This window comes from Diorhabda carinulata, chromosome 8, assembly GCF_026250575.1.
Source record: "Diorhabda carinulata isolate Delta chromosome 8, icDioCari1.1, whole genome shotgun sequence".
Taxonomy (NCBI): Eukaryota; Metazoa; Arthropoda; class Insecta; order Coleoptera; family Chrysomelidae; genus Diorhabda; species Diorhabda carinulata.
This window is the reverse complement of record NC_079467.1, coordinates 18,577,851-18,590,907: the sequence shown is the minus strand read 5'-3', so window position 1 is coordinate 18,590,907 and position 13,057 is coordinate 18,577,851. Positions and strand designations below refer to the sequence as shown.

The 13,057-nt window shown below is 32.6% G+C and overlaps 1 protein-coding gene across 4 annotated transcripts in view; it reads left to right on the top strand.

Moving 5' to 3' along the window:
* The window catches only part of LOC130897171 (fasciclin-2), a 274,310-nt gene that overhangs the window by 245,833 nt on the left and 15,420 nt on the right, over positions 1–13,057 (top strand). For 2 of the 4 annotated variants that reach the window (XM_057805894.1, XM_057805893.1), the window contains 3 exons: positions 2,997–3,295; positions 7,596–7,779; positions 8,379–11,623. In XM_057805894.1, coding sequence (XP_057661877.1) covers positions 2,997–3,295; positions 7,596–7,779; positions 8,379–8,491 — 596 coding nt within the window. In that variant the 3' untranslated portion in view covers positions 8,492–11,623. Of the gene's footprint in view, positions 1–2,996; positions 3,296–7,595; positions 7,780–8,378; positions 11,624–13,057 lie in introns of those variants that run through there. The other 2 variants (XM_057805892.1, XM_057805891.1) reach the window with 1 other exon arrangement.

The window sequence follows — 13,057 nt, the reverse complement described above, 5'->3', positions numbered from 1 at the left end:
AAATGATGAAGATTCATACGTTTTTAACCGTTCCCCATACCAGTCCTATGTTTTCTCAGTATAACAGTCAAAAAAGCTAAAATAAAATGCATCAAAATTTTTTGTTTCTGTAACAGTTTCATATTATTTCAAAGATGAAATTACTTTACGAACACCCTTGGTATATTCAATATTTGTGTTTCTTGGAACATATATTTCAATATTGCGACGAAACTTGTACGTAAATAACTTTTTGATTTTTGAAAGTGAAATTTACCTATAAATTTGTAAAATGATGATACTTTTGTAACAACTTTTCTCGGTAGGTACAACAGTCAAAATAAAAAACCAACCATACACTTAAATGTCCTTTCAATCAAGAACATTTCGCATTGACTATCACTTTACCATATTCAGTTTCACTACGCATAAATATACATGCAGCGCATAAGTGCAAGGAACGGTTGCGAATTCCACTTGAACATAGATTTACAGCACTTTTTGCTAAACGTTGCTAAAGGTTCTCATATTTTCATTGTCGAGTTTATCTTCTTACTCTGTTTTCTCGAAGCTTGAATTAGAAGTTTCAGGCTCACAGTCACCCAATTGAATAATAGATCTTTTGGACCAGAGAATACACACTTCTTTTCGACATTCATTCAGACTTGATCGAACCTTTCCATATTCAAGCTAAGAACATCTCCTTGGCGATCCCACTCCAGTCTGACAGCCAATGCTGAGGAACCAGTACCGCCATCTTGTACTCCCGTACTCTAAAATCGAACTCGCATTTTGCACTAGCTTCCGTAGCACCATTCTTGAATTCGGGAACTTTAGTTCTAGTGTGCAAACTGCATACCAAATTGTCGATATAAAAACTTTTCTTCATTTACTGTCAACGTGGTGACACTTTCTGGTTAAATGTTGTCCACAAGAACTTTAGAGGGTGCACTTTAATTTGCAAAAATGCTTACTGAACCCAATGTAAATGTCAAGAATATGATCTATATAACATTAGACGCACCCTTCTAGTTGAACATGACCCTTTGACGACTAGGCGATAAGGAAGGTCTCTTCAATGATGTTCAACTTCAACCAATCCCTGGTTATATTCGTGGAAAAGCTTATCGACATCACTTGACTTACTTTTCATACCAGCTAGACGTTTCTCAACAAACCCACGGTTTGTAGGAAGATCTAACATCATCTCATTCCATGGCGACCTCACCCTGTATTTGCCGTTGACGCACTCGACTGTATTCTTGATGTAATAGCGAGATCACAGTGCCGCACTTTTTCTTGTTGACCCCCATGAGAATCTAACCAAATTTTACTCCGACAGCTACTACACCAAATGGAAATACCTTGTGATTTCCTGACCAAATTTTTCCAGCAATATCCGGACAAATAAGGAAATTTATAGGTCCGATGCAGTCCTCACTTCAATTTTCTGGTCTGCTAACTCTTTCTGAATCGCACGAACAGTAGTAACATGTCGAACGAAAGCAGCGATGTTTCCTTAGTCAAGAGCTGTGAAATTCAAGCAAAATAAATCTTCAAGTTCGTATTTTGTACAAATCATGATCCTCTATTAAAATACTCCAACCACCAAATAGTGTATGTAGGAGGTTTCCACTCACAGAAGGGGCATAATCAAGAGAAAAAAGTCAGGATTCTTGATACCTTCCAGATGTCAGGTAGCTCGTTTGAGTTTGGACTAAACAAACCCAGATGGCGGCCTCTACAAGCGCATTTCGGAAGGCAACTATGGGCGGAGTAGTTAGTCTTAGCAAATCCAAAACAAGCTCGCTTCTGTTTCAACACAGCCTTTAATGTTCAGATTTTGTAGATCTGCAGTAGTGGTTCCTCAATTACCATGAGACTGATTATCACCCTTTGGAGTTCCACCCTTTCTTCTGTTTGTAAAAATACCATGAGTGCGTCCATATGTCTAAATAAGGAAAACAACAGTGCTGCTTATGGGTTGGATACACTGTTGAGAGTCTCCAGTGCTCTAACCTGTTTTTCTAAACGGTCATAGTATTCAATCAAATAGTTTGAGCAATTAAAACGATCCTTAAAATCAGCTGAAACCTTGTTCTTGCTCTAGATCCTACGGCTTTCGCTTGAATCAAGTATTGGAACTTGTCTCTATCAGAGAAGTCTTTATCTTGGTCTATACTAGAAAACTGTTAGCCAAGTGCACTGAGAAATATCCTTAACTGAAGTTTAGGCAACTTGATTCTAATCTTTCTCTCACATAAACCCCTGCACTAGAGACAATAGTCGGCCCAGGTTGCACCAAAAACTCAACTCGACACTTGCTGGTGGTGTGATATTTCAATTCATATTCATTAGCTCAAGGAATTTAACTTTAAAAAGTTTCAATCGACCGTTTATCTCAATCAAATCGACGTCTACCTCCTAAAAAAGCCGCAGGAATCCATTGTAAACCTTCATGAAGTTTTGCAACTACATGTTTCGCTATTTTTGAAGACATGATTCTTGACGAGTGTGGACAGTTTTTTCTTTACACACAGGGTCTAGAAATCATATATTATATTCCCGAAATGACGAACTGTTATCTACCAACTTGCCACAGAGTGTTCTGTCACGGTCGCCAAAATGTGATAATTTACTATCAAATTAGATAGTTACATCTCGTCGAAATTTATATCGAGCCGAAAGGTGTAGTTGGTAAGGTTTTCGAAGTGCTTAACACGGAGATCGAAGATTCGAATCCTCTTTCGAATGAAATTTTCAAGCTACTTATTCTTAGTCCAAAGGAAGCTCACAAACAAACAAACCTACATAGAGGGGAAGCTAATATTAGCGTGTTTAAAATTTACAGTCGTATTGACACCGCATAACGAAGGTGGCTTATTGTTTCTTATTACTGTTTCTTGTTTTGCAATCGAACATTTTAAATACTTGGTAAATAAAATGAGTTATACAATTTAGACATTTTTACGTTGTGTAGTTGGTGACTTGGTAGACTATGAAATGTTCAATTTCAGGAGCTCCGTATATATTAGAAGGTCTAATACCTGAAGAAACTTACCATTTCCAATTTGCTGCTAGAAACGATGTCGGAATGGGTGCATTCCAAAACGCTCAATCTGTAACGATGCCCAGGAGATCGGTACCATCCGAACCGAAGATATTGACAGAAACAAATAAGATTAGAGACGAAAATAGTAGTAATAGAGAAGAAATGCTCGCTATGAGTCCTTATGCTGATCATTACGAATTGAGATGGAGTGTACCAAATGATAATGGAGATCCTATAATGAACTATTTTATTAGATATTGCGTGGTAAGTAATTTGATGATTTTTATTATATTCAATATTCAAATTAGTATTGGAATTTATTTTGTACCTGTAGTAGCTCAAGAAAATTTTAGAGTGAATTAAAAATATTAGAACTCTATTTCATTGTGGTAATAAAAGGGTAAAAATAAAAGTTGCTTTAAATATAGAAGTTGTTGTCAATTCTTGTTTATAATTTGGTTCTAAATTTTTATTTAACTCCACAATCATTTGTTGTGAATTGTGTCAAAATTTTGAGTTAAATTGCTTCCTTCCAAGGCATCTAGGGCCTTGGGTTCGTGTTTGAATACTTTTTGATTTATCCTCATAGAAAATAATTGTAAGAAAGTGAATTTGGGAAGCTTATAAGGAATCTAGACATTGGGTTAGTGTTTAAACACTTCATGATGTATCCCCATAGAAAATATTGGTTAGAAAGTGAGTTTGGGAAAGTTACAAGGTTTCTATGATCTTGGGTTAGTGTTTGAATTCTTCTTGACTGATGCCCGTGGAGCATAATGACGAGAAAGTGAAGTTGAGAAGCTGGAAAGTCTTCTATGATATTGGTTTGGTGTTTAAACTTTTCTTGACGTATCCCCATGAAAAATAATGAAAAAAAAAATTCCAAAGCTTCTAGGATCTCTGGTTGGTGTTTAAACATTTTTTGACTTATCCTCATAGAAAATAATGGTAAGAAAGTAAATTTGGTAAGTCTTCAAGGCTTCTACAACACTTCATGATGTATATCCATAGAAAATGATGATGAGAAAGTGAATTTGTGGATGTCCCAAATTTTCAAGGATCTTGGTTTGATATTTAAATACTTCTTGACGTATCCTCATAGAAAATAATGGTAAGAAATCGAATTTGGGAAGTTTACAAGTCTTCTAGGATCTTGTTTTAGTTTTCAAAAATTTCATGACTTATTTCTATAGAAAATAATGGTAAGAAATTGCATTTGAAAAGCTTCCAATTCTTCTAGGATCTTGCGTTGGTGTTCAAACATTTCTCGACATATATCCATAGATAATAATGGTAAGAAATTGAATCTGGGAAGCTTATAATGCTTCCATCCTCTTGAGTAGGTGTTTAAATACTTCTTGACACGTATCCTCATAGAAAATAATGGTAAGAAGTTGAATTTGGGCGACAATGGCGAATTAAGAAACGGTGCTCGGCGTGACTATACAAAGAAAAACTTATTATTTTTAAAAAATCATTTAAATTGGATAAGTTTTGAATTATCTACTACAAAACAAACGAGAGGACTGCGATAGTATACTCAAAAGGCACGTCTACATACCACTAAAAGTTAATGGTGATACAACGATGATTTTACTTGAAGAAACTGTATTCTCACTGCTAATTATGCACTAAATAACGAAAATTCTGCTAACTTACAATTCTGGAAATGTGAAACTGCGTCTAGTCATTAAATAAAACACCTAAATTATCAAGCAAGTGGAAGTTTCACATGCTTATACTGGTTTTTACCAGTCATGTTGTGATAATTCTTAAATGGTCACCATTTTAAATGGATGGTAATGCAGTTCATCGTGGAGAACATAGCCGGGGAGAATACAAAATTGATCTCCTCGATGAGACGGTCCTTTAAGCCCCAATTTTGTTATATATTTTCCTACCATATACAAGGAAGTTTTTCACTCTCAACAAAATTAATTTTTGATCATTAACAGCATTTTTATAGCGTATGTTGCAGGTATTTTGAGAAAGTTCATTCTACTAATTCGTTTCTACAATTAATGCTTTTCGAGCTTTCCCAAAAATCACAACTCGTCAAAAGTCCCTCTTTGCATTATAAAATAATATATGTAATTACTCGGAAATGAATTTCGATTTGTCTAGAGACATCTAGTGGCAGTAACGATTTTCTATTAAACTGTAAAAATTAATTGAATTAAAAGGGATCCTTTTAATCGTCAGATGTAAATAGCTTGATTCAGCTACTGTGTAAAAGATGGCGTAACTATAATTTAGATTAGAATTTTGAAATTAATAGAAATAATAAAAAAAATTACTTACTGTTTGATATTAAATCATTTATTTCACAATTTTAACTATATTCTATAAATAAATCAATAATATATAATGATTTCTCGTAAAACAATAAATTATTATTAGTATGTTAAAAAGTATGAATTTCTAAACGTGCACCATCTAGTGACATTAACTGCAACTTCGAGAAACTGTTTATTAACTAAACTGTTTGGTAAATAATGAATATATTATTTTCCATAAAATGATAAACAATGACTTGTGAGTTGAAATTTGTTTTATTGAAATGTATTTATGAACTAAAGAGTGTTCTACTAGTTATACAGTCGTGAGCGAAGAAAAACAAGCAAGTCGACAAACAATCTTCAAAATGGCATTAGCTTTAACATGATATAAAATATTGTAATGTTACTTGCTCTCACAGTCCAACAATATGTTATGATCAGCAACCATCCTTTTTATGTTAATTAGGGGTAATTGTCCCTTATAAAACGTCATCTACCTTACCTACCACTATCAGTTAGTATGGAGGGTAGAGGTAAGGAGAACCATCTCTGTGCTACAGAAAATATCCATCAAATTCTTTACGTTAGGGAGGCGCTACTATCGCATGAGTGTAAATTTTAAATGAAGCGACGTCTCTAGTCATTTAAAATTTTTTAACACTACATATTCAAATAAGACGGACGGAAGTCTGAACTGAACGATCATATGATATCTCGTCCGACTTGAGCGCCATTCTGGTCAAATTTTGAATTATAATTTACAATCTACAAGCGGACAGTTTTTAAGCTAAGCTCTCATATGAGATGGTACTCCTTACCTCTACCCTCTATATCAGTTAGCCATCAAATGTCAACCGATAAACATGCAATAGATACAACAAGTGATAAAGCCTCTCAAGCGGTCACCCTATTGCGGCGGAACAGAGTCAGAGAAAAGTGGCCAGTGTTCTGAACATGATTCATTCTGCTGGTTCCAGAGTTTACCGTCGTTAACAAAATAACTTTAATCGAAAATGCGGTTTCGAAAGAAAAATGTGCGAAACAGATAGAGATGACGGATTCATTGATAGCACATCGCTGAGGAATCGGGCCCTCATTGGTGTTCAAGTCCAGCAAGAGCTCGAAGAAATTCTAGCAGTAGCTGTGAGTGGTTGGACAGTTAGAAGAAGACTTGAAGCAGCTAACCTTGAGCCAAAAAGGTTAGCTAATAGCCTCAAATTAACCCCAGCTTACTCAGCATCCGCCTACGATTTGTCAAAGATCACGCTAATTGGACTGACTGTCAATGGGGCTCCTTTCTCTTTTTAGACGTGCCTGCATGGTAGCGATAGAAGTGGACGAGTCTATAGAAGACTTGGAGAAAGTTTATTGCATAAAAGAAAACGTGGCTTTTGAAGGAGGTATTTCAATGGAAGCAAAATCCGAGTTGGTTTTTATTCAAACTAGCGGTGGAACCGAAGTATTAACTTCAAACCGATATATTGAAGAAATTACGTCGTTCCCTACACCAGTTTCTCCTCCATATACCATCCATACTGCAGGATTAACTCGATGCTGGATGTCCAAATTGTCACTATGGATTGGCCAGTGCGTAACCCACCCCCTATCGAGAATTTGTAGGATGCATTTAAGAGAAAAGTTCGGGTTAGAAATTCTGCACCATCCACGAAGTCGGACGTCAGAACTGCGTTCACTGCATAATGGGGTAGCATCGAACAAGATCTAGTAAAGGAACTCATTCGATCCATGAAAAAGCGATTGTTATTGGGGTCAGGGGAGGGAACAATTTTCTTGACTGTTGATTATAATTTTACAAAAAAAATAAATAACTTAATAATAACCTAGACCACTAATTTTTATTTGCTTTCGAGTGTAGTTTTAAGATATTATTGTTTGTTAATTCACATAATTCGCAGCGTTTACAAACACGTGTACGCTTTCGTGAGTGACGAAGGATTGAGAGTACGATGAATCAAATACGTTCTTTCAGATGGATGAACAAATCGTAATGAATTAATTTTTACCCTGGAGGCCATTAAGGACCCCGTGGGCATTAATGAGTTAAACTAGAACAAAACTGTTTTTCCAGTTGTTGTAAGGTTTATTTTAATTTCAAATTATAAAAATAATTGGCTTCCAAAATCCACCTCTCAGTATATTATTGAAGATTTGAATTTCTGTAAATTAATATGGTTAGGTTTATGAGACATCAGACCTTGAATAAAAATAAATTTTTATAACATCAAATTTCGAATCTGAGTAATTTTGAATATTTGAATCTACAGACTGAAAAAATCAATGGCGAATGGCGTGATCGTGATTGTACCGAACAAATCGAACGATCCATACAATATACCAGCTTCGAATTGGACAAACTCCTTCCAGATACGATCTATAAGATCGAAGTGCGCGCGCATAACTCCATCGGTGACAGTTCACCAGCTCAAGTCAAAGTTAAGACGGCAAGAGGTGAGAATCAACAGTATTATACGTATAATACGATTATTAATCGCGGTATAAAATTAAGTTCGACAGTTTTTATTTTTGTTTTGGTGGAATGTTTAGGTTTATTAATGTGAAAATTCGTTATGGAAATTAAGAGTGGTGATAATAATTTAACCAAATAAAAATAGATCGTTGGTAAATAGAAAATTGCATATAATTTCGTATCTATCGGAAAACAGAACTGTAATAGGAAAATTGTTTTACCAAATGTTTGTGTTGATTTTTTTGCTTTTTTCAATTTATTCACATGTAGAAATTGAATTTATTTTTTTATAAGTAAAAATTTTACAAAATCGAAAAATTTTAGGTACCTTGTAATTTTAATGTGAATATTTTTTGAAAATATTTTTATGCTGTTTTCATCCAACGATATTCAACTAATTTTTTTTGTCCAGAACAACGAAATTGATGAAATTTTTTTAATTAAGTGTAAAACTTTGATAGCTGCTAAAAATTGATACGTAATTTTTTTCAATTCCATTTAAAATGTTTGTTTATATATAAAGAAATGATATTTTTGGCATCTGTCAATAAATAATTAACGCAAAATCTCATTTCCTTAGCCTCTTCAGGGTTGTATTGGAACTCAGCGACGACAATACGCTCGTTACGCCCTCTACAAGCTGCTATGACTATTATAGTGACGGTTTTCGTGCTATATTTTCAATGGTGCTAAATATTCGAAAAATAGTTATAAAAAATTAATCAGAAAGAACAAAAACTATATATAAAAAAAATTGGTGTGTTAAATTATGTGTTCTAAAAACGATCCCCGCACCAAAAGTGTAAATAAAACCTTGTTAAGTAACAGAGTGGATAAAATATTCATAACTAGTATCGAAATAATTTGGATATTTATTATTTCTTTTTGAAACTTTTTTATCGCAATCAATTTATCAAAAAATTTATAGATAGAATGTGTATAGTATCTTCATCCCCCTTCGAATTACTATCTATTTAGATCCAGCCGCGTCTCTATCTTCTAATTTCTTCTAATTTGGTCCGGACTCTAGTTCTCTCTATCCAAAAACATTTGTACCCAGTTTCTCACAAATCCATCCCCAACTCATCTAATTATCTCGATCTATTTTTAGTCCCCGTACTTTTTTAAAAATTTCTTATATTTTGGCCAGGTCCAGACTCTATTAAAACATTTATAAATAAATCAACGCTTTTGTCATTTTGACGACGATTAAAATTTTTTGTATAAACATTCAGTATAATTCGAGTTGTGGCAAATAAGTTACGGCAAGTTATATAATAAGAAACAAGTTTTATACAAATTTACCTCAATCATTTTCTTTGATTATTGCACACTTTGTATATAAAAATTTTATTTTTCAAATTGAGTTACCTAATTTTGTATTCAATTTTTTTTTAATTCCTACGTTTATGTAGGCCGAAAAAATGTTTATCTGGTTTACAAATATGTTGATATAAAAAGAAATTATTATTTAAAAAAAGCTAGTTTTGAGCTTTATCCACTCAATTAGTCATATTCCAAAGAAAAAAAAATATTTCAATCATCTTTGCATGACGTCGACATTCCATTTTAAAAAAATCAGTACCAGTTTCGAATTATTTCTCCATCATCAATAGACGATTCAATTTGTTATACTTCCCATTTTTCATAATATCCCAAAAATAGGAATATGAAAAATTATAAATATTTAATAGTATATATATGGTGTGTTTAAAAATTTATCCCAACTTCGATTCCGTGATTAGAAATCTTCTTTATTAGTTAAAATCTTTATAAAAACATTTCTTGTTCTTTTTCCATAATTCTAAAGCGATATACGACCAAACTTATCAACTTACCTACAGGTGGGTCGTACAATATTTGTATTAACGTCTTTTTTAAATATTTTGGTTTGATCGGTGACATATTTTTGATAATAAAACTTTTCAATCACTCATTTCGACTGTCTCAGTTATTTCTTATAAAAAATGGTACATTTAACATATGGTAAAAAAATATAAACTCATATAAAGAAACTTGTTATCAAAAGTTTTGTAATGACATAATTACCAAAAAGATTTAGTCATTTGTCGAATGCGTGAACAAGTTTCCCACGTTCCCAAATTTAATTCCCTCTACAATAGTGGTCGGATATACACACAATGTACGAGTGCCCTACGAAACCAAATCTTCTTAAAATCACCACAATTCTAGTCATGCAGAGGAAATTTGTTCCTATATCAGGGTCATTCCTGGAATAAACCAGATGATAACAGTGATAAAACCATATGAAACATCCAAGTGAGATATTTTTCATATTTTTTTTTTCGTAAATCAGAAGTGAACTACAAAGATTTAAAAAAATCATTGGAGTAGGATGTGTTTTCGATTTTATGGAACCAAAAGAAAACAAGGTGTCTGCGCGAGAAAATAATCAGTGTCAAAGTACTGTTCTGGTTAATACATCCCAACGTTACTTCCATGATAAGAAGGTCTCCGTCGTGGTTGATAACAGTGTCATCGCTTTTTAATATTTAATAAAAAACAAATATTTCCATTTGAAAATCATCTCTCTTAAAATCTTCATCTTCATCAACTTCTTTAATAGTTAATCATATTCTAAAATATTTACTCTTCCTATATTTTCATTTGTTATTTAGCTCGAACCTTTTCTCGTCCTCAACTGATTATAAATCGTCCTTAAAGTTACTAGATTGTAACAAAAAACAAATTACAACATTTTGTTACATTCTGTGATACTTTTTTTGAAGGAATAACGTCATTGCATCTATGTTTCACGACGGACATTGCAATTACGGTCTCAATAAAGTTGATACAATTTAAATAGTATAAAAATTTATCCGTCGTTTGGTCCACACCTTGAATTATCTTCAAATTACTTCTAATTTTCGATTGTAACTTTTTTTATGGAATAATAGGTAAAAAGACATGTTTTATTCATTGTTTAAAGCCTCATGTCATTTCTGTTTTATTATATTTTCAATCATTCATTAGTATTTTTCTTTAGTATAAAGTCATAAATCTGATCCCTTTGATATTTACATAGAATAATTTTTTTTTCTACGCCTACTCGGAAACAATATTTTTTATTCAATTGTTTTTGTTTCTTATTTTCTTCTATTCTTCCTTTTTTTATAAAATATAATATAAAAATTAATTTAATAATCAATCAAATTTGAAATTGGTACTGATTTTTGAAAATTTACATTTCATATTTGATTTAAGCACCAAAGCATGGCTACATTTCGTTATTTTTTTTTAATTTTTGCCTACATAGTTATTGCAGCTTTTCACGTTAAATCCGTTTTTATTGGGCTTCATTTTCATTTAGTTTAGTTCGATCATCATTTTTATCCATATTTTTTTTGTTTCCCTAAATTTATTTTATATTTTTATATATGAATCGAAAATATCGTCGAACGTTTTCTCTATATAAATTTTATGAAATCATTTTTATAATTCATCATTTTGACGAACGTTAACACGTAAATGAAGTCGAAAAAATATTTTTGTCCCAAATAGGAACCAGCATATTTCAACAAAACAATCATTTTGTGCTTTTTTTTACTTTAAATTCTTTCTGGAAAAAAATTAACGCACCATTCTTGTTTATAAAACATTAGATTTATCACCAAAGAATTATATTATTGAAGGAAGCTGTACTAACATCGATTCTGGACTAGGAAGACCCTATTTCAGCATAAGTTTTTTTGTGAGACGAGATCTCATAACCAAAGACCAGAACAATGTAGAAAACGTGCCAAGAAATCTCATGTACATGAATCAGGATTATACAATAGCCTCTACTAACCAAAAAATATCAAATTTAGTGTTTCAATTAACTCAGAATCAGACTAGTGAAATATTGGATAAAAAATCTACTTTTTAATGAAACTATGAGTTACACATAAAGGCCTAAATTAAAGTGAATGTGTCTGGTGAAAGTTGGAGGACAAATTTGGAAGCCTCGATATCTCAGCTAAAGCTCCTTCTGTCAATGGCTTTAAATTAATACCTGTACAAGGTTGGAACATATAATGTCTTCTGCTCATTGTCTTGGTCCTTATTTCATGTTCCTAGCCATGTTATTGCTGTTGATATCTATTCGTTAGATTGGACAGATATGAAACATCAGTGGCACGAGCTCAAAAAAGTCGTGGATCCCCCGCTGTCAATCACAACCGACTGCTGGTGGCCACAAACTTTTATTAAGCATGTAATAACTAGTATGCTTAAATGTAATGATAAAATTGTCGCATTTATATTGTTTTAACAATTTTTTTATCTATTTTTCGAGTTTAAAGACGCAAAACAATTTTATTATAAATTTCGTGTTGATTAAATGTGGAGCGTCAATTTTATCCAGAAGATTATTTTTCAATCAATAATTTTAAAATTTTTTTAACTAATTTTTGTTAAAAAATGTTGTTTGGTTCATTATTATCATATCCATTTATATATAAGACATAACATGGCGCATGGACGAAGTTTTCTGTTTATAATCGCCACTGTCTAAACATAGAGATACAAGTTTCGACATAAATCAATAGTTATAGCTCTCCCATTTATAATTGCAGCTTAAAAGCGGCATCGATTGAGGGGAATAAGTGATATTGATAATTTTAATAAAATATGAAACGCATCGACTCGAACAAGTCCTTTTTAAGCTTCCGCATAACAAAATTTCAAAATAAACGAAAATAAGGTGTTTACGCAAATCAAAATAAAACATATAGCAACAAGAATAATTTGTATTATAATGAGGAAAAGATTCTGCTTCTTTTAGTATTAAATGGTCCTGCTTTGAAACGACGTTTCAGTCTTAATCCTTGTCTAGTTTTCATACCATTTCTATGTGATTTACCTGAAGGTTTTTTTGACAATTTCGTTTATCTGATCATGAATCATCATTCTTCTTAATGGCATCTAATAGCATCACGCAAATTTGTCTTACATCGTTGTTTCTCTGGTGATTTCGTGTAATACGGTTTAGTTTTATTTTTTCATCTATTTCGAAACCACATTTCGGTCTCAATCCTTGTCCAGCTTTCATACCATCTCTATGTGATTTACCTGAAGGATTTCTTTTGACAATTTCGTTTACCTGATAATCAGTTATCATTCTTTCCAATCGCATCTAATAACATCAGACAAATTTGTTTTACGTCGTCGTTTCTCTGGTGGTTATGTGAAATACTGCCTGCTTGTCTCCTATCGTTCGAATCTTCATAATTGGCTTTATAACAAAGGGATCTGGAT